Source organism: Sorex fumeus, unplaced genomic scaffold (assembly GCF_029834395.1).
Source record: "Sorex fumeus unplaced genomic scaffold, SorFum_2.1 ptg000072l, whole genome shotgun sequence".
Lineage (NCBI taxonomy): Eukaryota > Metazoa > Chordata > Mammalia > Eulipotyphla > Soricidae > Sorex > Sorex fumeus.
The window spans coordinates 41573951-41599820 of record NW_026606129.1 but is presented as its reverse complement, the minus strand read 5'-3'; the positions used below and the strand labels follow the sequence as shown (position 1 = coordinate 41599820).

General features: G+C 58.4%; 1 protein-coding gene across 1 annotated transcript in view; it reads right to left on the bottom strand.

Annotated features, from left to right (window-relative positions):
- Nucleotides 1-25870, bottom strand: part of TTC21A (tetratricopeptide repeat domain 21A) — a 32535-nt gene that overhangs the window by 1004 nt on the left and 5661 nt on the right. Inside the window, exons 5-26 of the mRNA XM_056129176.1 lie at nt 24579-24701; nt 23083-23240; nt 21364-21448; nt 19465-19563; nt 18224-18416; nt 14211-14308; nt 13883-14083; nt 12970-13099; nt 11392-11549; nt 10911-11123; nt 6987-7225; nt 5651-5723; nt 5433-5543; nt 5041-5179; nt 4831-4934; nt 3622-3810; nt 2996-3106; nt 2609-2690; nt 1675-1825; nt 1348-1509; nt 1035-1227; nt 706-930 (exon numbers count right to left, since the gene is read on the bottom strand). Of these exons, the coding sequence (XP_055985151.1) occupies nt 706-930; nt 1035-1227; nt 1348-1509; nt 1675-1825; nt 2609-2690; nt 2996-3106; nt 3622-3810; nt 4831-4934; nt 5041-5179; nt 5433-5543; nt 5651-5723; nt 6987-7225; nt 10911-11123; nt 11392-11549; nt 12970-13099; nt 13883-14083; nt 14211-14308; nt 18224-18416; nt 19465-19563; nt 21364-21448; nt 23083-23240; nt 24579-24701 (3237 nt within the window). The remainder of the gene's footprint in view (nt 1-705; nt 931-1034; nt 1228-1347; nt 1510-1674; nt 1826-2608; nt 2691-2995; nt 3107-3621; nt 3811-4830; nt 4935-5040; nt 5180-5432; nt 5544-5650; nt 5724-6986; nt 7226-10910; nt 11124-11391; nt 11550-12969; nt 13100-13882; nt 14084-14210; nt 14309-18223; nt 18417-19464; nt 19564-21363; nt 21449-23082; nt 23241-24578; nt 24702-25870) is intronic.

Here is a 25870-nt window from a genome sequence, read left to right as displayed (position 1 = left end):
GGGTGTTTGTCTTGCACTCCACCCTTGAGGCCAACCCGAGTTCGATTCCTCCGCCCCTCTCGGAGAGCCCGGCAAGCTACCAAGAACGTCTCGCCCGCACAGCAAAGCCTGGCAAGCTCCCTGTGACGTATTCGATATGCCAAACACAGTAACACACACTATTTTTTTTGTTTACACACCCTATTTTTTGTTTGTTTGTTTTGGTTTTTTGGGCCACACCCAGCAATGCTCAATACTTATTCCCGGCTGTGCTTAGGAATGACTCCTGGTGGTGCCCAAGGGACTGTGGGGGATGCCAGGAATCCAACCCAGATCCCTGGCCCATGCAAGACAAACACCCTGCCCGCTCTACTATTGCTCCGGCCCCAGCATAACCTGAGAAGTGAACTGTGTACCCTTCTAGCTACCCAGACTCTGGCTAGCCCTGCTTTCTGCTGGCTGCCACCACCTTCCTCTCCTGCATGCCCTTCCGTCCTGTGACCCCTTTTCTAAGGTCCCCCCACTCCAGGCAGTCAGACCCTGTGTGCCTCCCTGTAACTTACCCTCCCCCTACCCCCCCGCCCCGTGCTGCACTCTCCCATCCAATTCGCTGACCCTGTGCCCCTCCTCCACCCCAGCATCTGCCGGTGCCTCCATTGCCACCCCCCACCCCGCACCCCTCTCCACCATCCCATCTTCCACTGGGAGCCCCTGCACCCCGCTTGCCTTGTTGTACTGCACGCAGCGCCGGAGCAGCTCCGAGGAGAGGTCGTACTTGCCGCTCTGGCAGTAGATGTCCGCCAGCAGGAGCCAGCTCTTCTCCAGGTCGTCGGCCTCGGCCGGCGTCCACGGGGCCTTGGCCAGACGCTTCAGCTGCGTGCGTGCCTTGGGAACCTGCTTCAGCAGCATGTACGCCTGGGACATGGCCAGCAGGACGGAGACGCTGTCCCTCTGTGCCAGGGGTGGGGAGACGGGTGTGGGCACTCCTGACAGGCTGACGCTCCCGCCGGCCGACCCCCGCCCCCCACCCTCAAGGCCTACCGCACCGAGCATACCTCGGACTGCGCCATCTCGATGAAGGTGCTCAGTGCTATCTCCACGTTGGTCTTGTCCCTGGTGGCCAGCAGCCAGAGGCCTTTGAGCAGCAGGAGCTGACTCTGGGCCCCGGCCGCATGCCGGTAGAATTCACGCAGCAGCTTCTCGGCCGTGCACAAGCCCTGTTCCTCTGCCTGCTTCCTGTCCGAGGGGCTGCGGCACCCGGGAGAGCTGGAGGCCACCACTCCGGCCAGGACCCCTCCAGGCTCCCCACTTTCCCCCCACCCCTGCCCCGGGGAATAATGCCTCAGGCTGGCTGGGGAAGCCCCTTACTTGCTCTCAACTGTGATGTTCTGGAAGGACTCCCCGCCCACGATCTCGTTGTCGGGGTTCAGGCAGATCTGGACCATGTAGGAGATGGCACTCTGCCCCCACGTGCTGTCCTTGCGTGCTTTGTTGAGGAACTTCAGGGCTTCGTTGGGCTGCCCGAGGTACCTGGAGTACGGAAGAGCAGAGCCGAGAAATCAGACAGGGAAACTGAGGCCCAGAGTGCAGGGACTCCGGCTACCCTGAGGCTGCACAAGCAGGAGTGTGTGGCTACCCCCTGACTGTGTCCCCAGAGGGTCAAGTCCCCAGGGTGCCGGACCCTGCCCCTCTCACCAACAGTAGATGCCTCTGCAGTAGTTGAACCCCGGCTCCAAAGGCACCCGGCTGGACTTCTTCTTGGCCAGTTCAAAGAAGTTTGGGGCGTCCCCTAGTTGCCCACACCGTCGTAGCAGACCCATCATCTTATTCAAGAGTGAGAAGTTGTCTGGAAGGAGAGTGTGTGGGCACGAACTGGGGGAGAAACCAGTGTCTGGGTCCGGTGGGTTTGGGGCTGGCAAGGTGGAGCCTGGAGACCCCTGGGCACTGCCCAGCAGGGGCTCAAGGGCGGCTTTCCTGGTCCACTAAGTGCACCAGCCTCAGAGCAGAGGGACAGCTGAGGACGAGACTGAAGGGACGGCATGAGGCCCAAAGCCGATCCAGGGAGACCCTTGTCCCCATTTCCAGAGGAGGAGACTAAGGCACACAGCTAGCTGGGCACTGGCCCGAGGTTATTATTATAAGCTGGTGGCAGGGCCGGATTCGCAGCTGGTTCGAGGGTCAGGGTGACTCCCCCAGAACTGATCTTCGGTACTGTCTCCCCGTCCCCCTCCCTGGCCAGCACAGAGGGGTGAGCAGGCAGAACCCCCATCCCCGGAGATCATGTTTCCATTGACAGGGCAGGGATGAGGGGGGTGGGAGTGGGGAGGGGAGGCGACACCCCCCCAAGGGGACTCCGCAGCTGCAGTGGCTTCGAGGTGGGAAAACCACGGGCTGTCCTGGGTCTGTGCCCAGCACTGTCCTTCCTGCCCCCAGGAACGGGCTGGACCCAGAGGGCCAGCACGTCCCGCTGGGCTGTGCGCTTCCTGCCGGTGTGGGAACAATCAGAGAGGAAGGGGCTTCCGCTGCTGCCCGGGCAGGAAGGAGGGGAGAGGCCTGGGCTGTGTGGGGCACAGCCTGTGCTGGGAGAGAGGGGTGCGGGAGGCCACAGGGGCCACGGGCAGGCTCGCACCTGGGGCTCTCTGCAGGACCTGGTGGTAGAGGTCCACGGCGGCTTCATACTTCTGCTTCCGAAACAGCAGGTCGGCCATCATCTGCGAGGGGACAGCCAGCTGCAGCCCGGCTGCAGGCTGAGGCGCGGGGGCCGGAGGAGGGGCAGACCCTGGGCCCCGAGAGTAGCCCAGCGGTGAGGTGCCCTTGAAGAACCTTTGCTCTGGGATGGCCCTGGGGGAGCCTGGGGTGGGTGTGGGGGGCGGTCCGGGGAGAGGCCTGGGCAGGCTGTCCCCCTTGCCCCAGACCCCCAGAGCCCTGGCTGTATGTGCCCTCAGGAAGCAGCACTCAGTGCCTTTCCTGTCCTCGCTGCCAGCACCCCTCTTCCCAGGGGGCCGGTGCCCCTCACCTCCAAGGCGGCCTCGTGGTCCTTGTCGGTCTGCAGCAGGATGGTGCAGTGCTGCTCGCACAGGTCCAGGTGTCCCTGCAGCAGGTAGAGCTGCGCCAGCGCCAGCACCACCTGGCAGGGCACACAGGGTGCTGGGGCCGGGATACCGGGGCCAACGGCTCTCTTTGGGGTCTGACTGTGGGGATGGGGGGGCGGCGGCAGCACACATCCTCCATGGTCCTCACCCAATCTGCTTTTCTCCCTCTCTCTGTCCCTCTCTGTCTTTGTCTCTCTGTCTCTCTGTCTCTGTCTCTGTCTCTGTCTTTCTCTCTCTCTCTCTCTCTCTCTCTCTCTCTCTCTCTCTCTCTCTCTCTCCTGCACCACTTCCTGCCTGCAAGCCCCGCATCCTTCTTTATTTCACCCCCTCACCCCACTCCCAGGGGCCCCAGCAAACCGAAGTCTGAATCAAAGCTGGGGTTTCAGCACTGTTTCCTGCCTCTCCCCAACCCCAATAGTGGGACCCCCCTATCCCCAGACTCCAGGACTGGCCCAGGGCAGTCCTGGGAGAGCCAGGGCGGGGGGGCGGGGGGCCACACTGGGGCCCCTCCCCTACCCTGGGGGTAGCTGGGATGGGCGCCCAGACCCACCTTGTTGTCCGTGGGCACGTAGGAGAGGGCGTCCTTGTACGCCCGCTCGGCCTTGGCGTAGTCCCTCTCTGCCATGTGGTGGTCTCCGCACTGGACGCAGATGGCCCCCGCCAGCTGCTTCTGGGACGGGATCATTTCCGGTTGTTCCAGGGGGACCCGCTTCAGGATGCGACACTGGAGCTCCAAGGCCTGGGGACCCAGCCCTGGTCTCAGAACCCAGAGTGGGGCAGCCCAGAGCACCCCGCCGCCAGGTCCTGCCCCTGGTCAAGCCTGCCCGCCCCCCCCCCACCCCCGGAGCAGGAGCCCCGTGGGCGAGCGGGAGACAGGCCCCAGGCTGGGGCACCAACATGGCTGAAGTGTGGAGCCTTCCAGGTGGCATGGTCCCCGGGCACTGCCATGTGTGCCACCCCCCAACCCCCCGCCGTGCCAGGCTAGAGCCACCCTGTGGCCTCTGGGCCCCCAGCACTGATGGTTTGAAAACCAGCCGCCTCCAGTCAGCAGAGAAGGCCTCCCTCTGCCAGCTCAGACATGGGGAACAGGGCTCAGGTGACTCTCTGAGAGGAGAGTGGGGACAGGAAGGGCCAGGTCAGAGGGACACGCGGGCTCAGTTCCGAGCGCCACGGAGGAGCTGGGCCTTAACCTCTTTGACCCTCATCTGAGCTGTCTGTGCAGCGCTGGCTGGGTAAAGGCAGAGCTCTCACGCCCAAGCCTGGGGTCAAGCCCTGGACCCCCGAGTCAGCATCTCTTAGATGACAAGGGCCCAGTGCTGCTCACAGGCGGCTCCTGTGGGAGAATCCGCCCAGAAAGCAGAACGGGGCCCAGACCAGGGGCTCGGGGGTGAGCACATGCTGCTTTACATGGCTGGCACCGCGGAGATGGAAAACGCCCAGGGCCCAGCCCAGCAGGTTCCTGGCAGGGCCCCCCGCTCTGACAGCCGCCACCAGCAGCCTCCCCAGGACACGGGCCCTGCCCATCTCCCAGCCGGCCTGGCCCTGCCGAGCCCAGAGCCCCGGGAGCTGGGCCAAGGAACAAGAAATCTGGAGGGGACAAGAAAACGGAGGCCAGGGCTGGACTCTTGTGTCCTCTTTTGAGGACCAGGCCCCGGAGCCTTCCAGACTGGCTGTCCCCTCCTTTTTTCCTCCAGATTTCCCCACCCCCACCCCATCCCCCTGAAAACAGGCACAAGAGCTCGGGTCTCTGGTCCATCACCTTGTTCAGGGTCTCGATCACGTCTTCTTTTTTGTGGCTGCTGTAAACCTTGGCCAGCAAGAGCAAGCACTTGACATCATTCATCAAGGAGGGGACATCTTTATCTGCAAGCAGAGAAGGCAGCGGCTTAGAGGGGCGGGTGTTCTGGGGGTGGCGGCGGGGTTGGGAGGGGTGGGGGGACCAGGGCAGGGTGCGAGGAGGCCGCCGGACCCGAGTCCCGTTCCAGCGCCAGCTTCAGCACTTTTTCTGCTTTGCTGAACTTCTTCAACTTGAGCAGTAGCTCTGCCAGGTCACAGCACAGAAAGTCAGACCCGCTCATCTTCTGGGCCGCCTCGTAGTAACTGATGGCCTGAGGGCGAGCAGAAGGGATAGGCTCCAGGTGATGGCCACAGGCCTCACGGGACCACACCGGTGGTGTTCCTCCCCATTACAGAGACCTGCTCCCCCTCATGAAGTGCTCCCCCTTCCCCGCTGGCACAGGGCTCAGGACAAGCTGGAGGGTGGGGGAGGGTGCCCTTGGCGCCCCCTTCCTGTCCACAAGCCTCCTCCATCTCCCCTGCACACTGGGCCTCCCTCCCCTCTCCCCCACCCCCAAGCCCGACCTTGTTGTACTCATGGGCCTTCACGCAAGCCTTCCCGATTCTGCTGACCAGGGAGGCATCATGTGGGTTCTTTTTGTAGGCTTCGTCATAGACCTCCAGGGCCTTTTCAGGCTGTAGGGGAGAGTCCAGAATCTCTCTCTCTCTCTCTCTCCTTGCCCACTGGAGAAGTGAGATTGAGGCGAGGGGCGCAGGAAACCCTTGGAAAGGCCATTTCTCACCTCCAGAATATTCATGAAAGCATCACCCAGTAGCAGGCTGGTATGGGGGCCAGGCAGATGTTCGCAGAGCTCCCTGCAAGAATCATCACAAACTTCTCTGGACCTACAGCCACCATACTCCTGATTCCATTTCCTTCTCTTACTGATTCTTGTATCCCTGCACTCTGCATCCATGCAGTCTCCAATGCATACATCCATCCGTGCATCCCTCCATGCATTTATCCATCCACCCACACGTGTGCATCCATCCATCCATCCATCCATCCATCCATGTGTTGATCCATCCATCCATCCATCCATCCATGTGTTGATCCATCCATCCATCCATCCATCCATCCATCCATCCATCCATCCATCCATGTGTTCATCCATCCATCCATCCATCCATCCATCCATCCATCCATCCATCCATGTGTCCATCCATACATCCATCCATCCATCCATCCACACATCTGGGCTCCATCCATGCACCCATGTGTCCATCCCTTCACCCTTCCTTTCCTTGCCGAAAGCCCACTGTGAATGAGACCCGATGCGTGTCTCACAAGCCAGGGGCTCCAGCTACCCCACCGGGGCCTCTCACTACTGGGTGGGCCATCCTGCTTTCTTGTACTCCACCGTGACAGTGTCATTCCAGTTGGCTGGCCTTCTGCTCTCTCAGAACACAGTGCCCTAGCCCTGATCAGTGCTCCTTTTTATTTTTATTTATTTATTTTTTTGCTTTTTGGGTCACACCCGGCAATGCACAGGGGTTACTCCTGGCTCTGCGCTCAGGAATTACCCCTGGTGGTGCTCAGGGGACCATATGGGATGCTGGGAATTGAACCCGGGTCAGTCGCATGCAAGGCAAAGGCCCTACCCGCTGTGCAATTGCTCCAACCCCCAGTGCTCCTTAGACCCACACTGCTGACAAGGGGTCTCTGTCCCTACCACACACATCAGATAGCAACAGAGCCTCTCTGGGCCTCAACCGCCTACTCGCCATCTCCACCTCACACCAGTCCCATGGGTGCTGCATGCAGGCCCTTTCACTTCCTCAAGCTCCATCCAGCCTGAGCAGTAATGCATTCCCCATTGATCTGCTCAGTGTGGGAGCCCAAGGGTGGTCTGGGGGTGCGGGAGACCAGTAAGCAGGGCTCAGGCTAGGTCCAGTGCAGTACCCTCAGAACTCAGCAACGAACTAGTCTGGCTGCCTCCACCAGGCTCCTAGTCGAACCCACGGTTGAGTGCAAACACTTGTCACACATCCCGGAACTGGCTTGGGGGAAGGGCCAGGTGGAGGAAGTCTGGCTTGGAGCAAAAGCCTGCCGGCTCCAGCTGTGGCCCCAGGCCTCACCTGTAGCAGCCAATATAGAGGCGGACATCCTTGCGGCTCCGCAGGTAGATGTCGGCCATCTTCTCCTTGGCCTCCGTGTAGCAGGGCTGCTTGGGCGTGATGTTCCTCAGCATGCTCAGAGCCATGTCCACGCTGCCTTTGCTCAGGGTCAGGTCCACGTTGGCGATGGTGATGCGGCTCTCCTCGGGCGTGCCGCTGAACTCCTTGATGGCATCCTGCATGACCCTGGTGGCCTCGTGCTAGATGAGGGGGAACCCAGCAGACTGGCCTCAGGGGGCCTGCCCATGCTCCACGCCCAACCTAACGCCAGCGCCCCTTCCCTTGGGGCCTGGGGAGAAGGAATACCAGGGCTGGAGACTTAAAAAGTCTCCCAGCAGTGAAAACTTCAAAAGTGGAAAACTTGTTATTTCCAAGGATTTAAATGCCCAACACGAATGCCCTCCTAAATGCCAGCTGTCTTCACATAATAGCTTCAGCATATGGAGTGTTTTTGAGGGAGAGGCCTAATGGCACTAGAGAAAAATCTTTAAGCTAAGAATAGTCATAAAAGTGGGTTTGTGATTCCACTTCAGATGTGTCCAAATTGTCACCCCTTTGTGCCTCCAACCAAATTTCCAGGGGCACTCACAGCAAATGGTTCCAATCATTCTATATATAAAATGTATCAAGCAAACATTAAATTTCTGGGATTTTTTTTGGCTTTTTGGGGGGGGGGGCGGGGAGGGTCACATCTGGCGATGCATAGGGATTACTCCTAGCTCTGCACTCAGGAATCACTCCTGGTGGTGCTGGGGGACTATATGGGATGCTGGGGATCGAACACAGATCAACCGTGTACAAGGCAAATGTCCTACCTGCTGTACTGTTGCTCCAGCCCCTCTGGGATATAAGAAAGGAAGAAAGGAAGAAAGGAAGGAAGGAAGGAAGGAAGGAAGGAAGGAAGGAAGGAAGAGAGAAAGAAGGAAGGAAGGAAAGAAAGGATGGAGGGAGGGAAGGGGGAGGGAGGGAAGTGGGAGGGAGGAAGGATAGAAAGAAAAAAGAAGAAACGAAGGAAGGAAGAAGGAAGGAAAGAAAAAAGAATAAAGAAAGGAAGGAAGGAAGGAAGGAAGGAAGAGAAAGAAAGAAAAGAAAGAAAGAAAGAAAGAAAGGAAGGAAGGAGGAAGGGAGGAAGGAAGAGTAGAAAGAAAAAAGAAGAAACAAAGAAAGGAAGGAAGGAAAGAAAGAAAGAAAAAACAAGAAAGAAAGAAAGAAAGGATGGAAGAATGAAAGAAAGGAAGGAGGGAGGGAGGGAGGATAGAAAGAAAAAAGAAGAAACAAAGGAAGGGAGAAGGAAAGAAAGAAAAAAGAAAGAAGAAAGGAAGAGAAAGAAAGAAAGAAAGAAAGGAAGGAAGGAAGGAAGAAAGAAAGGAAGGAAGAAAGAAAGAAAGACAGACTTGAGGCCATGGGGAGCAGCTCCCCAGCAGAGTGGCCTGTGGGGCAGGTAGAGAGCCTGGCCCTCCTGCTGTCCCTGTCCTGCATCACTGCCACTGTGCCTGGGGCCGGGTCGAGGTGCCCTGCAGCAGGGATGGCAGAAACCACCTGGCCCCAAGTTGGCGAGTCTTGGGGTGGGGGGTGGCAGGCAGGGTGCCGGGATGCAGCTCTCCAACTGGTACTCAGAGGCATAAGACCTGGTCACTGGAGTTGCACCCTGGGCGATTTTGACCCTGACTCTACATCCACTGCTTTGGACCCTGCGTCAGGCCTTCCCGGGCATCCCTCGCCGTGCCCACCTCCATGCACCACTCCTGGCTTTTCCCCTTTGCTTGGCTGTGCTTTTTGCATCCTCTCCCTTGGCTTTCTGGGCCCTTTGCAGTAGAGAAGTTCCACTGTTGTTTGCTTGAACCACTTTTTTTTTTTCTTTTTTGGGTCACATCCAGCGATGCACAGGAGTTACTCCTGGTTCATGCACTCAGAAATCTCTCCTGGCAGTGCTCGGGGGACCATATGGGATGCTGGGAATCGAACCTGGGTCTGCCGCGTGCAAGACAAACACCCTACCCACTGTGCTATTGCTTCAGCCCCTTGAACCACTTTTTTAATCATTAAAAAAAAATTAGGTACTTAAATTTGCTTTAAAAAAAAACACTTTTATGATCACAGGCGTGGGAGGGAAAGAAGGGAGGAGGGAAGGGGGAGGGAGGGACTATTTGGGGGGGGGGGCAGGGAGAAGGGCTGCACACCCAGCTATGCTCAGGAGTTACTCCTGACTCTGCACTCAGAAATTACTCCAGTTGGGGCTCGGGGGACCATATGGGATGCCTAGGAGCGAACCTGGGTCTGCAGCATGCAAGGCAAGTGCCCTCCCTCCCTGCTGTCCTGGCTCTCTGGCCCCCCTTTTCGTGATTCCCTTTCTCGTCTTGCAGCCGGGCATCTGCGCCCCTTGGGTCTTTCCTGCTCTCCCCTCGGCTGCACCACCTCCCACCTGACCTTTCCTGCAGACCCAGGAACCCCAGCACCCATCCACTGCACTTCTCCTCCCGCTCTCCCACCAGTGGAACTGCAGGCAGGACAAAGTCTCGATCTGGCCTGCAGCTTGGCGTCCCGCATGGAGGAGGAGCAGGAGCAGGAGGAGGAGGAGGAGGAGGAGGAGGAGGAGGAGGAGGAGGAGAAGGAGGAGGAAGAGGAGAAGAGGAGGAGGAGGAGGAGGAGGAGGAGGAAATACCAGCGAGTGGGCTGCGACTACGTGGATCAGCTACGCTTAGAGGCAGCTGCTCCTTCCTCTTGTTACGGGCGGAGATTCTTTCTCTGCTTTTAGTTCTTTTTTGTTCCTTGTCGGCCAATTTAAGGGAAGTACAAAAGTTTTTGTTTGGTTTTGACCTGGCAGTGTGCAGCGCTTACTCCTGGCTCTGTGCTCAGGGATCACTCCTGGCAGTGCTGGGGGAACCATATGAGGGTGCCGGATCAGACCTGGGTTGTTTAGGTGCAAGGCAAGAACCTTGCCTGCTAATTCTACCTGTCTGGCCCCTACTCTGAAGCAGCTTTTTGGGGGGGTTGGTTTATTCGGGAGGACCACACCCTTTAGTGCTCAGGGCTTACTCCTGGCTCTGTGGCTCAGAGCTCACTTCTGGTGGGGCTCAAGGGGCCGTATGAGGTGCTAGAGATCAAATAGAGATCAAATCTGGGCCAGTTGCTTGCCAGGCAAGTGCCCTAACCCACTGTACTATCTCTTCAGCCCCTCCAAAGCTATTTTTATCTTTTTTTAAATTTAATTGTTTTTTTAAGAAGAAAAGGTTTCACAGGCTGGCCCCTTGTTTGCTGGGGTTATCATAGAGAAGGCTGGGCCCCCCCGGAGACAAGTCCCCAGAGCTCTGCTGAGAAAACCCTGTCTGTCCCAGGAACAGGTGTTAGCTGTATCAGAGTCCCCACCACCACCCGCCCCTCCCCCCCAGGACTTCCTTCCTGTCTCTGCATTCCCGGTGCTCACAGGATGCCCAGCTGCTCCCCGCCCCTGCCAGCCAGAGCTTCCCTAGCCGCTATAGACAGTTGAGCAGGTTGCACACTGCAGAACCCTAAAGAGACATCCTTCATGGAGCTCACAGGGACGCTGGCACTCTCGAGCTGGGTGCTGCAAGATCTGCACACCCGCCTCCAGAGGCCCCCATGGGCCTGGCGCCCCAGGTCCCTGGAGGCCTCCCGGGCTCAGTGAGGTCAGCAGGGGATACATCAGGTAGATCCCCAACAGGGTTTGGACTTGGCATCCCTGGGCACGGGGTGCTGCTGATAGCCCCGAGGTGGGGAGAGACCTGGGCTATGAGTGACGAGGGCATGGGGCACCTGAAATGGGAGGCCGGGGGTTGGGGGGGGGGTTGGTGAGTAGCGGCCACCTGGCCTCCGGCCCCCTCAGTCCCAGCCCGGCGGGAGGGAGGGGAGCAGCCTCTCCCTTACCAGCTCCCCGTTCAACCTGAGGGCGTCCACCAGCTCCAGCAGGATGCAGATGCGCTCGCTGGGGCCCACGGACGGCCCCCGAGGCCTCCTGCCCGCCTCCTTCACGGCTGGCAACTTCATGATCATTTTCAGCGTCTTGATGGCCTCTGGGTAGTCCCCAGACTTGTTGAGGGCCTTGGCCTTGATGAAGTGGTAGAGGGGGTGGTCCCGGACCTAGAGAGGCACAAAGAGTGAGTGAGTGTGTGTGTGTGTGTGTGTGTGTGTGTGTGTGTGTGTGTGTGTCTGGGGTGGGGGTTGAGGGACTCGGGTTCCTGACGGGCTCATGGCAGGCAGAGAGGAGGAAGGAGCCATGGAGGGGCTGAGGGCACAAGGGCCTGGGGTCATTCTTTCAGCGCAAGAGGAGGCTGTGGCAAGCTGCAGGGGGTGATGGTGGGGCCCCTCAGGCTGCTCAGTGGGAGACCAGATTCAGGGGAGCCCCGACCTGGAAGTTGTGGCTGACACCCGTCTCCAGACAGTGGGAGCAAAGGGCAAAGTTGCCCTGAGCCAGGTAGTTCTGGGCCAGGAGCAGGTGGGCATCCACGGAGGTGGGGTCCAGCTCCAGGCAGCGCTGCAGGGTGCTCTGGGCGTTCTCGAACTCTCCTAGGAAGCAAGAAACAGGCCTCTCCAGGTGGGGCCCCCGGAGATTTGGGGAAGGCTCCATGAAGGGGCCACGGGATGGGTGCTGCCACCTCCCCCATAGCCAGTTCCCTCTGCAAGGTGCAGACCACGCGGCTGGCACCCCCGCCACAACGGACGTCAGGAGCTCACACTTGTCCCAGCAGCCGCGGGACATGGTCAGGCCATACACCACTCTCTCTGGGAGCTCGGAGGACACTGAGGTGAGGGCCCAGGAGCAAACCTAGAAACCTCCGCCGCGTTAGACCCAACTTCTGCCCAGAGCCTGGCAGTGCTTTGGAAAGGCTGCCGCCCCGTTCTTCTCTGCCCAACCCTGCACGGTGGGAACTGGACTCCTGCTCCTTGCCACAAGGAGCTGGGCTGGGCCCGGGAAGGACCCAGTCAGCCCTGAGCTCCAGGCCCGGGTTCTGCCTCATGGCACCCCGGCAGCAGCGAGTGAACACGTCCTGGTGGGGCAGTGGCAGCCTCTGGAGCGGCTCCTGCCTGGGCTCCATCACCTGAAGGGTGGGAAGTGCTGGCTCTGGGTGCCCAGTCCCTGCCCTACCTGGTGCCACAGGAATGTGTACATGTCCAGCTGGAGACCTTGCTTTGGCCCTAAGCCTGCTGGCACCTCCAGTGCCTCACCTTGGACCCAGTGGGTGGCACCCAGGCCTGGAACCCAGATAAACTCAGCCCTCAGCTGAGCACACCCCCTGTGGGACATAGGACCAAAAGACAGAGACCACCCTGGGTCCTGGAGCCACTGAGAGCAGAAGGTTCAGGTGGAAGGTCCCTCTGCTGGAGACCTGGGTTGGCGAGAAACCCGGAGTGCAGATAGCCCCACCGGGCACTGTGTGCGAGAGCATGTATGTGAGTACATGCACAAACATGTGTGCACATGTATGAACATGTATGAGTGTATGTGAGAGCGTGTGTGTGCATGAGAGCATGTCTAAGTGCATGTGTGAACCTATGCGAGGGTATGTGTGAGCATGGATGTGTGTGAATGCACATGTGAGCAGGTGTAAAAACATACGTGTGAGCACGTATGAGAGGGTATGTTGAGAGCATGTGTGTGTATGCTTGTCTAAGTGCACGTGTGAGCCTGTGTGAGCATGGATGTGTGTGAATGCACATGTGAGCAGGTGTAAGCACATGTGTGAGCACGTATGAGGGTAGGTGAAAGCAGGTGAGAGTGGAAGAGCATGTGTGAGTGTGCGGGGGCACGTGAGAGCGTGGATGAGTGTGTGAGAACATGCATGTAAGCGTGTGAGCATGTGAAATGCCTATGAGGGTTATTGGGAGTGTGTGACACTTGTGTGTGTGAGGGTATGCGGGCGCAAGTAAGCATGTGGACACCACCTGGGCCCCCACCTGGGCCCCTGGCAGGAGGACCCCGGCTCACCTGAGAGATACTTGACCTGAGCCATCACATACAGGGGGTCGATCAGAGCAGGGGCTGCTTTGACTACAGGACTCAAGATCATGGCTACTTGTTTCAGCAGCGGAGACACGATCTGGCCTGGCGAGCGGGGCTGTAGGAACATGGGGGTCCTGGCTGTGTGGCTGGCCCCGTTCCGGGGGGGCCCTCAGCAAACACCGTCCCCGTGGCGGGACCCTAGCGCCGCCCGTGGCGTCCTCGTGCCTGGCCAGTTGTGTGGCTCAGAGCCGAGCCTCTCTAGCTGCCTGTGGGATGACTCACTGCCAGGCACCACGGGGGGACTGAGCACCGGGCATGAGCCTGCCTCTCAGGAATCCGGCCCGGCTGGGAGAGCAGGCCAGGCCAGTGGAGCCAACGTGCGCTCCGCGGAGAGAGGAGCAGGCCCAGTTCTTCTCCAGAAGGGCAGGGCCAGGCCAGGGGCCTGCTCCTCCCTCCCAGGGAGTGTTCTGCATCAGCGGCCACAGGCATCACCTGGGAGCTTCTTCCAGATGCTGGAGGTCGTGGGCCGTGAGCCTGGCCAGACGGGCACGGGCACCCGGTCCAGGCGACTCCTGCACCGTGCATGCAAGTGTTGTTTTTGGGTGATTCTTTGGGGCCACACCCAGGGGAGCTCAGGGCTCACTCCTAGCTCTGCACTCAGGAATCACTCCTGGCAGTGCTCTGGGGGCCCCTAGGGGATGCCGGGGATCGAACCTGGGTCGGTCATGTAAGGCAAGTGCCCTGCCCACTGCACTATCTCTGCAGCCCCAAGTTTGGTAAGCACTCGGCTGGCATCCCCAGGGCCGGGGTTGAGGCCAGCCCACAGGCTGAGGTCATTGGCACTGTCACTAAGGTCCTCGAGACCCCCCACCGTGAAGGCACGCCCATTTGTCCCCACCTGCTTGGGGCAGAAGACCAAATATTCCTTGGCGATGCAGACCAGGAAGAGGGGGTTCAGCTTCTCCAGGTAGTCGGGGCCCAGCGGGAGGCCCTGCATGTTGGAGAAGTGCAGCTCCACGGCCTCCTTCAGCAGCATCCGGGCCTCCTGCGCCCCCTTGTGCTGCTTGCACATCAGGAGGGCCTGCAGGAAGACCAGCACCTGCGGGGCAGCCAGGGCAGGGGGTGGGGGAGAGGCGCTGGAGCCTGGGGCAAGGCACCCCCTGAGGAGGGAGGGTAGAGGACACAGTCCTGGGGTGCCCCCTCCCATCCCCCTAGAGGGTGCTGACCTCAGACTTGCCCAGAGACTGCTGCACCTCCTTTAAGAACTCCAGCTGGTGCTCTGCCTCCTCCAGGTGGCCCTCCAAGATCTGGCACCAGATGATCCCTGTGGGCGGCAACGGAATCCCCAGGCTGAGCAGCCAAGGAAGATGGGTGTGAAGGGGGTCTCAGGAAAGGGAGGGGGGTGTCTCAGGGAGGAGACCTGACCATTTCATAGACTGAGCTCAATTCCCAAGGCGACAGAGGGCTGACTAGCAGTCTCGGGTTTGGGCTCTGAATCTAATCTGTCTCTTGAGATACCCACTGAGAATAATGGGACCGATTCCTTCAAACCTCCTAAGCATTTTGTTTTGTTTTGTTTTTCCCTTTGAACTCTTGGGCCACACCCGAGTATGATCAGGTGGTCACACATGGTGAACAAGGATGTTTTTCTTTCTTTCTTTCTTTCTTTCTTTTTTTTTTTTTTTGCTTTTTGGGTCACACCTGGCGATGCTCAGGGGTTACTCCTGACGGTGCTTGGGGGACCACTGGGATGCTGGGAATGGAACCCGGTCGGCTGCATGCAAGGCAAACGCTATTCCTGCTGTACTGTTACTCCAGCCCCATAGTGAGCAGGATGGAATCCAGCATGCAATTCTTATTCTCCAGCCCTCTGAGTCTCTGATTGATATATATATATATATATATGTATATATATATTTTTTCCCCCTTCTATTGTATTGTTCTGCCATGCAAAGCAGGGCAGCCAGTCCAGGGTCTCCCATATATGAGAAATGCACTCCCCCCCCCCCCCCAAGCCACTCTCAGGACCCTGCTTCTAAGCATTCCCGTGAGATTCTTCACACAAGTCTCTTCCACCCTCTTTAATGATGCAGCATTCCACTGTGAGGGCAACTGCTGAAGCACTGTACTCGGCTCACTTCACCTTTTTTTTTTTTTTGCTTTTTGGGTCACACCTTGCGATACACAGGGGTTACTCCTAGCTCTGCACTCAGGAGTTACTCCTGGCGGTGCTCAGGGGACCATATGGGATGCTGGGAATCGAACCCGGGTCGGCCGTGTGCAAGGCAAACGCCCTACCCGCTGTGCTATCTCTCCAGCCCCTCACTTCACCTTTTGCTTTCAAAGTTGAAATACCATGCCATGGGGAACAGGTTCTAATTCCTGAAGAAGAGCTGAGGGGTCGAAGGGCATGCACACCTCAAATGTGATGGATCCACTGTCCACCTAGCGGCCTCTGAGATAGCTTTGCAAGAGGTGGAACAGTGTCCCTTCCCCACAGCCACGGAGACTGGCCTTTGCTCTGCCAGGATGAAATATGAGGTGTCACATATTTTCAAGTTACAGGGTTTTTGTATGTGTTTTTGGGCCAGACCCAGTGGTACTCAGGGCAGACTCCTGGCTCTGCACTCAGGGATCACGCCTGGCGGAGCTCAGGGAACCACATCAAGTGTCAGGGATGGAACCTGGGTCAGTCACGTGCAAGGCAAGCGCCCCTACCCGCTGTCCTTTCTCTCTGAATTTATGTTTTTATGTTTTCCCTCAATTTATGTTTTTAAAAATTAGGAAGCAGGTGCTCCTCCTAACACTTATACTGGTCTTCTGGGAGTTTCCTATTCATGATTTTGCAAGGCATTCTTTTGGGATAACTTGGTTTATATGAACCCTTTATTGCAGACCTTCCGTTAATTTGCCATTTATTGTTTAACTATCTTCACAATGTCCTACTCACTTATTACATCTTTAGTCTTTGATCCCTGGCACTGCATGATCCTCTGAGCACTATGAACGAAAGCCAAGACCAGCGAAGTTCACATAGAAGCTTGAGAAAATACCTAGGAACGTCCTGGGCACTTGACAGATATTTTTTAGGGCTTGATCCCCAGGTGTGACCCCAAACTAAAAAAAAAAATAAAAGGAAGTTCACATAGTCTGGTTGGTAAAATATTTTACTTTGCAATGTCTGAATTTGGAGTCATAGTTAAGAATCCCCAAATTATTTTTTTTCCTTAAATACGTAATCTGGAATTCTTTTTCAAAATTTTGCTTTTTTTGGGTCACACCTGACTATTCCCAGGGTTTATTTCTGACTCTGAGCTTAGGTGCTCATTTTTGGTGCCGGGGATCTAATTCGGGTCAGTTACATGCAAGGCAAGCACCCTACATGCTGTACTATACTATCTCCCCAGCCTTTATCTGAAATTTTATTTTGAGTGCAGTATGACATAGGGACTTGCCTTTATTTCTTGTCGGTTGGCAGGTTTCAATCATGAGTTATAACAATCTATTTTTTGAAATGCCATCTTTATCATAAGACCTATTTCTGTCCTATTTGCCTATTTCAGCTTTAATCCCAATTGACCCAGCTACTGCTGTTTTAGGATATATTTTGTTGTTGAGAGGTCATACATTTGTCCTTATTTTAATACAAATTTATTATTATTATCACTATTTTAAATTTTTGCTTGTTTGGGGGTTACTCCTGGCAATGTTCAGGGGTTACTCCTGGCAATGCTCAGGGGTTACTTCTGACTCTGCACTCTGAAATTACTCCTGGTAGAGCTCAGGGGACCTTATGGGATGCTGGGGATTCAATCTGTGTTGGCTGCGTGCAAGGCAAACCCCCTACCCACTGTACTATGGCTGCAGCCAGGTCTGCTCCGTTTTTTGATCTTCTATCGCTGCCACTGGAATCCATAACTGCTTGGCACGTCTGTCCATGGATTGGCTGCCATCTATTTCATCTTTTTGTATTGGGACCACACCCAGTAGGGCTCAGGGACTCCTTTTTTTTTTTTTTCTCTTTGGGTCACACCCAGTGATGCTCAGCGGTGACTCCTGGCTCTGCACTCAGGAATTATTCCTGGCTGTGCTCAGGGGACCATATGGGATGCCAGGGATTGAAGCCAGGTTGGCCACACGCAAGGCAAATGCCCTACCCCTTATGCTATTGCTCCGGTCCCTCAGTGACTACTCTTGGAGGCCAGCAGGGTTGGGGGGGAGTAGCAGAGGCTTCAGCCCCTTGAGCTACCTCCCTGCCCCTCTGTCTTTGAGAACTGTGAAGCTCTTCCCTTCGGGGTCTGTTGCAGGCACCTTTCCTGTTTCTAGGCCAGTGGCTTCATCCCTTCCCATTGTTTTGTGGGATCCAGGGTCAGAGGAAGCAGAAAGGGCTGGGAGTCAGCGTGGTTTCCAGGTCACCCTGGACAAGCGGTTCTGCACTGACGGGGACCTGTGAGCACAGGACAGCGAGAGCTTCTCTGCAGACACCCACCAAGGGGGCTTGTAGGCAGCTCCGGGGTCGAAGCACACGCTCTGCATGCAGGGGACCCAGGTTTGATCCCGAGAGCCCCACGGTCCCCTGAGTGGTCCCTGAGCAATGAGCTGGCGGTGACCTCTGAGTGTGGGTAGGTGTGGCCCCAAAACAAAGAACAGAGGCGCCCCTCAGAGCCAGGGTCCGAGGCCCCCTAGCCTTGAGCACCAGTCCAGATAGGCTCCTCAACCCAAAGTAAGCTTGGCTAGTTCAGCATTCAGCAGCAACCACAGAATTGAGGTGGTGTTTGTGTGTGTGTGTGGTGGTGGTGGTGGTGGTGGGGTTGTTTGTTTGTTTTGTTTTTAAGATACATGGAGAATAAAAATTGGGGAGCTAGGGAGAGCGCCCAGAGAGCTGGAGCACATACTCTGTAGGCAGTAGCCCCAACTCAATATTATGTCACATGGTCTCCCAAACTCTGGGAGAACCCCACCCCCACCCCCCACAAACAAACAAAAACCCAGTCTCTAGAAAGTTCCCACTGTGGTGTGGGGTCAGGGGCACCTGGGGCCACTGAGTCACAGGCAGTGAAGCAGGGTCCCGGGCGGGGGACCCCTAACCAGGGCTCCCAATGGGGCACCAGGTAGGCTGCCCCCCAGCTAGGGCTGGAGATGGGGGGGCTGCTGAGAAGCCCTGGGCCCCTGACCTCCATCCCCGTGACTCCGTGGAAGGTCATCCCCAAATGTCCACCCCCTTGGGGCCCACAGGGACCTGTCAGCACTGTCACATTGCTCTCCTCCAGCTTCATGGCCTCCTTGTACCACAGTCGCGCCTCCTTCACCTGGCCGTGCAGGATGTAGAGGTAGCCCAGCTCCGTGGCCGCCTGGGCGAAGGATGACGTGGTCATGAAGGTACGTTCCAGGAAGCTGCACACCTGCTGCAGGACCGCCTGCTGCCTGCCACACTGCAGAGCGACAGCCAGACCCGGAGACCGTCAGCCGGGCCTGCCCGCCCGGAGGGGTCAGGAACATCAGAAGTGGGCATGGGGTGGGCTAGGCTGGGCTGGGGGGCCCAGCGGGTAGCTCCTGTCCTGGTGGTCAGCAGGGAGCATGATCCAGCAACCATAATTCTGCAAATCCCCTCCAGCTGCATCCCTGCAACCCTCTCAAGCTACATCCCTGCAATCCCCTCCAGCGACATACCTGCAACCCCCTCCAGAGACATTCCTGCAACACCACTCCAGCTATATCCCTGCAACCCCCTCCAGCCACTTCCCTGCAACCCCCCTCTCTAGCTACTTCCCTGCAACACCACCTCCAGCTACATCCCTGAAAGCCACCTCCAGCTACATCCCTGCAGCCCCCTCCAGCGACATCCCTGCAAACTCCTCCAGCTACATTCCTGCAACACCCTCCAACTACATTCCTACAACACCACTCCAGGGACATCCCTGCAAACCCCCTCCAACCACATCCCTGCAACCCCCCTCTCTAGCTACATCCCTGCAACACCACTCCAGCGACATCCCTGCAACCCACCTTCAATCACATCCCTGCAACCCCCTCTAGCTACATCCTTGCAAACTGCCTTGCAGGATTAAAGGTGCCCCACCCCCACCTCCAGGTCTTTCAAACGCTGAAGGAGCTGGTAGGTGGGTGGGTCCTTGTGTCCCAAAAGGAGCTGTGGCCCAGAAGGCCAAACCGCTGCATCCCCTACTGTGGTGCGGAGAAGAGGAAGGGGAGTTCTGACACAGACTGGTGTGGGGGGGGGGGGGGAGGGGGAAGAGCATCCTACTGCTGGTTCTAGTAAGAACCTGCGTGGGGACTGAAAGGGCAGGCAGTCCGCAGGGCTGGCACCCCTTCGCAGGTCTGAGGGTGAAGCCAGCAGCCTTGGGCAGGGAGTGGACTGCAGGTGGGGGTGGGATGGGGTGCGTGGGGCGGCTGAGCCATGTGATACTGCCGGGTGGGGCAGTGCTCACCCAGGAAGCACGAGAAGCCAGGACAGAAACTCACCAGTCGACTGACCACAAGGATCTTTTTGAGATAGAGGTGCGGGTTCTGAGGCTCTCTGGTCTCCAACGCCTTGATCAGATTTCTGATGAGCCGAGCAGACTGCAGGACAGAGAGAGAGAGAGAGGAGGAGGCGCTAAGGCAAGGGGGTGCGAGGTCCCCAGCCTGGCTGCCCTGCACAGAACAATATTCATTCTTTCCTTCTGCTTTGGGAGCCACTCCTGGTGATGCTCAGGGGATCATCATGCGGGGGAGGGGTGAGGTGGGGGTGCTGGAGCATGAAGCCCGGCGTCGGGCATGCAAAACGTGTGCTCAGTCCCCTGTGCTGCTGTCTCCAGCCTTGGCGACCAGAGAAGGAGAACCCGTGCGGCCCACAGTTCAGGGGACCCAGACTTCATGGGGCTTGGCTGGACCCAGGAAAACTTCTCAAGCATCTTCCGGAGTGTTGCCCACCCGCGGCTGGCCCCGCCCCAGGTGTTCCTGAATTTGTGCCGGGAGGCCCGGGGTTGCTGTGCACACACGGGCCCACTAGGGGGCAGTCAGGAGCCTTCACTTTGCCTGAGGGCCGAATGGGGGGCAGCACCCAGGCCACCGCCACCCTTTTGGCGCCTCCCCAACTCTCTGGCGAATCGAGTCTCTCCAAGTCTCGGCACCTCCCAGAGTTCTCCCCAGCAGACGGTAGCGGGTGAGGAAGGCTGGGTGATTCGTCCACAGCCACCCAGCCAACAGAGGGGTGCTGGCAACCAAGGCTCGGAGCTTGCCCCTGAGCCCCTGCCCAGCAGAGGGGTGCCCAGAGGGAACCCGGGGGGGGGTCCTCCGCTCGGAAAGTGCTGGGTGGGGGGGATGGAGACACAGTACAGGGCTCTCCCCCTTCCCTGGCACGCCATGGTCCCCATCGCTCCATCCTCCCTGAGCGGTAGCTGGAGTGATGCCCACAGAGCTGGAAGTAGCACCGCCAAGGATGCCCACTTCTTCCTCCTCAATCCAAGCGAAGAAAAAAAAAAGATCAGGGCTGGGAAGGGGTTGAGGTAGCGCCAAGGAGGTGGCATGGGTCACCGTGCTGAGCTCTCCCGAGGCCTGGAGAGCCTCATGACTCCAGGCCCTGGCGTGGAGCTGGGGTCCCTTTCAGGGGGGCCCCCCCAGAAACGCACAGCTCCCTCTGTTTCACACAGCCCCCCCCCCCCCCAGTCTCTAGGAGCTTCCTCATCCCACTTGGAACCCTTCAGAGACGCTATTATCTGCACGCCGCGGACACAGTCCTGACCCCAGAGCCGGGCTGGACACAGGAACAGTGTGTCTGGGGCGTGGAGGCAGGGGCTGGTCCCTGGGGCAGCACTGTGGGACGCCTGAGCACAGATGGGGAGTGGTCTCCCTCCTTCCTCCCCACCCCAGCGTGGTGCCACTCTAACAAAAAGAAAGACTCTGCCTGGGCATGGAGGGTCCACTGAGAGTTCCCAGTGCTCCCTGCTGCACTGCGGCTGGTCTTGGCCTCTGGCAGGACCAAGTCGGGGGTCCCCAGGGGCCACCGGCAGCACAGATCAGCGCAGCCGTTCCGGCCATCACAGGGCCACTGGGACGGGAGCAGGCAGGCGGCGTGTCACAGGCACTGGGTGCGGGGCCTGGCACCGTCCAAGCTCCTTCCCAGGGCAGCTCCCTCCATCCCTGTCGTCACAGTACCCCGTGGGAAGGCGGTGGGACCCCGGCAGGACATGAGGAGAGGACCCAGGCTGTCCCCGGTGGGTGGAGGCTGTCCCGGGCACACGGAAGCTTCGGGGATCAGACTCCTGCTTGCTGCGGGCCTCCTCGGAACTGCAGGCTCAGAGCACCCCCACATGGGCGGGCTCAGGGGCTGAGATGCCAGGCAGGACCCGCGAGGCCCCCCACGGGCACCCAGGAACTCACCAAAGCCGTGTCGCCCTCTCTGGCCAGCGCGTGCAGCGCCAGGGTCTGGCAGGCGTCGATGTTGCTCTCGTCCTTCTCCAGGATTCTGGGTAGCAGAAAGAGGAACCCCGTGAGTACAGAGTGATCCCCCCACCACCCCGGCCCTGAGACTGGGAGGGCGGGCTGGCCCCTCCTTGCTTCTCTGGGGGGGCGGGGAATGTCGGGGGGGGGGGGGGGGGGGAGGAGCTGCTCCCAGAGCGAAGCCCAGCTTCCCAGCAGCCTGAATGTGGCCAGGCCTGGAAGGGTCCCCGAAGAGAGTGGGGGGGGCGTGTGACGCCCACCCAGGAGCCTTCCTTGTCGCTCAGCCCCAGACTGCTGTCTGCTCTCCTGGGGCGGGGGAGGGGGACGCAGCTCCAGAAAGTGAGACCAGGGTCCAGGACCCACATGGGGGTCACACATGGGGGTTACTCCTCCCCCACCAAGAAGCAGCCTTCTCTGCTGTCACCTCTTGAGTGCCCGTGACAGATATTGTGAAGGGTCCGGCTCCCACAAATGTCCATGGAGAAAGTGAAGGGGCATGTCTGGGTGGGCAGAGAGGAGCTTGGGGGTCTGAGGTTGCGAATGGCGGGGGGCGGGGGCAGGGTGGGGTGTGAGCCACGGATGCCTGTTATATGCTATAGGGAAACACATGGCTTCTGTGCAGGCTGGCGGAGTTCAGTAGTTCGTGTCTCTGCAGGAAGCTCAGCCCCTCTCAGCCTGCGGGGCCAGTGCCCATCGACAGAAAAGGGGGTCACTCTGCCTACGGTCAACTCCTGCACATCAAGGTGGTGCCCACGGAGCTCTGGCCACGGCTGAGGTCTGGATGCTCTGACCTCTCATCCATTTTGGGGGCTTTTGAATCATCATGCTGGGGGCGTCAGACAATTGTTGGTGCCCAAGGATTCGGAAAACACCCCGTCTGGAGAGGTGCGCTGGGCTGTTCCCAGCTGGACAGCCGCTGAGCTGAAGACCCCACGGGTGAAGCAGGCTTCTAGCTGGGGGCTCCAAGCCTGCGCCCACCGCAGCAGGCCAGCAAGGCAGCCATCGGGAGGACGAGCAGATAGGTGAGAGGAAGCGACAGTGGGGAGCGTGCAGCGTGGACAGAGAAAAGGCTCAAGTGTGGAGTCCTGGCCGGGCACAACTGAGGCCCAGAGGCCCCTTCCTGGCCCCTCAGGCGCCCTGATGAGAACCTGGAGGGACCCCTATGAATACGTCTTTTTTTTTTCTTTTGGGGTCACAGTCAGCAATGCTCAGAGGTTAGTCCTGGCTCTGCACTCAGGAATTACTCCTGGTGGTGCTCGGGGGACCATACGGGATGCTGGGGATTGAACCTGGGTTGGCCGCGTGCAAGGCAAACGCCCTACCTGCTGTGCTATTGCTCCAGCCCCTGAATACAGCTTTTTATAGGGGTTTGAGAGACTCAGTGATGCAGGAGTCCCCCAACCTGAGCCCACCCTCCCCTATCAGGCTCACTCTCGGGCACTTCCTGTCACAGTCTGAACACACAGTCTGAACACAGGCTCCTGCAGCGACACTGGCAATATCCGATGGCCAGTCCTCAGCGTTCTGGGGAACGGCCATCTCCCTCCATCTGGTCCCAATACAGCCTTGGTATCTCCTAGCCAGCTGCCCCCCTCCCCCCACCCCCAGCCCCTACTTGTCACCCTGGGCTCTGGAGGCATCAGGTGGCCCTGCCCTTACCTGTTGGCGGTCTCCATGGCCTGCTCCCAGTCCTGCTGTGCCAGGAACAGCCTCATCTTCAAGACCAGGGCAGGCAGGAAGGCCCCCGAGGCCACGGTGATCTGGTTCACCACCTCCAGGGCTCCCGTGTAGTTCTGCTGCATCAGGAAGTAGGTCGCCTGCCCGGAGTTGGAGAAGAGGCCATTGGTGGACGGGAGTTGGGACCGAATCTTGCAACCCGCATGTGGGCACTTGCGGGCCCCTCAGCTGGGTCAGGGGGGCCTACTGGGTCCAGGGGCTCCTGGGGCCCGGCTAGGTGACGATGGGGAGTTCTGAGGGCCTGGCGGAGAGAGGGCGGGGAAGCTGGGCACTGCCCAGGGCTGCCCCCTCTCCTCCCCACTCCTCCCTCTGCACTGCCTGGGCCCAGGGTAGTGCTTGGAAGAACCTACATGAGCTGGAGGGGCCGTCTGCGCCTCTGTGGACAGTGGGCCATCTGGGGGTCGGACACAGAGGTGGGCTGGGCTCTCTGCTCCCCCAACACAGAACCTCTCCCTCCAGGCCATGGTCTCAGGAGGCCCATGGGCCAGCTGGGAACCCTTGGGGTCCCTCCTCGGGGTGCAGGGCTGAAGGGCACTGCACTGCCAGTCACACCACTGGGGTGACCACCTCAGCACCTACAGTGCAGACTCCCGTGGGGACACCACAGAGTTCCCCCGGGGCTGGGCTTGGGTCACCTCCCACCTGACCCTGCTGTCTCCCCTTTCTCTGGGGCATTCCCTCCTCTTGCCCATGGCCTGCCAACTTACTAGGGGCCTACTTGGGGCCCCGTGAGCAGGTTGGGGGCCTGGCTGGGCTGAGCTGGGGCTTGGGGAGCATGGGGCATGGAGAGCACTTGTCTCGGGGCTCCAACTGCTCTGGGCAGCTGGGAACTCTCGGGGTTCTTTCCCAGAACCTCCCTTTATCCCCCAGCCCCACCAGAGAGAGGACCAGGAGCCTCTCCTGAGTAACAGGGAGCATATACTGGCTGGAAATTCATCTTGGGAGACTTTCAGAGGTTTTTTTTTTTTTTTTTTTTTGCTTTTTGAGTCACACCCAGTGATGCACAGGGGTTACTCCTGGTTCATGCACTCAGGTATTACTCCTGGCGGTACTGGAGGGACCATATGGGACGCTGGGAATCGAACTGACCCAGTTGGCCATGTGCAAGGCAAACACCCTACCCGCTGTGCCATCGCTACAGCGCAATCTCTCTCTCTCTCTCTCTCTCTCTCTCTCTCTCTCTCTCTCTCTCTCTCTTTAACATGAGCACAGACTCCTAAAGAGATTTTTAGGGACGCAAACCTGAGAGAATTTTATTCTCTCATAGTTCTCTCATAGCATGATCATAGAACCATAAAGTCAAATAATGGGTTGGGGGGTGCCTTAGCCAGAGGGTGGGACATGCATGAAGACCAGATGAGTTAGTCAGGGGACCTTCTCCAGGGGTGGGTCAGGCCCCCCCCCCCCCCGCTGCCCACCTTCCCCATCATCCCCAGCACATCTTTGTTGTCCTGGATCCCCTGCTCCAGGTACTTAATGGATTTCTTCACCATGTGGGGCTCGCCGCACGTGAGGTCCACCCAGCCTCTGAGCACATAGCCCTGGAGGAGAAAGCCAGAGAGAGAGATGAAGGGATCCCTGCTCCCCACACCCAAAGAGCACGGGGAGGCCCTGCCTAGCCCAGCCTTGCCCCTGCAGACACCGAGACTTGAGACTCGGACGGGCACAAATCTTAGCGAGCTCAGAGCAGGCCTGCATCCTCACTGCCTTCTCCTCCACTATCCCCTTCACAGTGCAGACCCCAAAGGAATCCCCCCTCACCACAGCAATGACAGTGAGCCTTAAAAACTCCAGCCATGGGGGCTGGAGAGATAGCACCATGGGTAGGGTGTTAGTCTTGCACGTGGCCAACCTGGGTTCAATTCCCAGCATCCCATATGGTCCCCTGAGCAGCGCCAGGAGTAACTCCTGAGTGCAGAGTCAGAAGTAACCCCTGTGCATCACCTGGTGTGACCCAAAAAAAGAAAAAAAAAACTCCAGCCATGGGACTGGAGCAATAGCACAGTGGGTAGGGCATTTGCCTTGCACACGGCTGACTCGGGTTCAATTCCCAGTATCCCATATGGTCCCCTAAGCACTGCCAAGGGTAATTCCTGAGTGCAGAGCCAGGAGCCACCCCCGTGCATCGCTGGGTGTGACCCAAAAAGCAATAAATAAATAAATAAAGCAAAACAAACAAACAAACTCCAGCCATGAGTGAATAAAGAAGTTGTGGTACACAATGGAAGACTATGCAGCCACGAGAAAAATTGTCACGCTCTTCAAGGCTGGGGTGTGGGGGGGAGGGAATCAGAGGGGATGGCGCTGAGCAGAAGGGCCAGTACAGCATGGTGTCACTCCTCTGCAGCATGGGCAGATAAAGGGACGAAGGGTGTGGACAGTCTCCATCACAGTCAGCCCTGCATAGTGGCACATAGCCCCGGGCGCGAGGTGCAGGGAGGGCGTCAGGGGAAACAAGAAGGGGGAACCAAGAGGTTGGTGGGAGTAAGAGAAACACAGGGGCTAAGGGGGATCAGGGATGCACCAGACAGGGGCTGGAGCGATATTACAGGGGTAGGGTGTTTGTTTGCTTTGCACGCGGTTCCATCCCTGGCATCCCATATAGTCCCCCAAGCACCGCCAGGAGTAATTCCTGAGTGCAGAGCCAGGAGTAACCCCTGAGCATCACTGGGTAGGACCCAAAAAATCACACACACACCACAAAAGATGC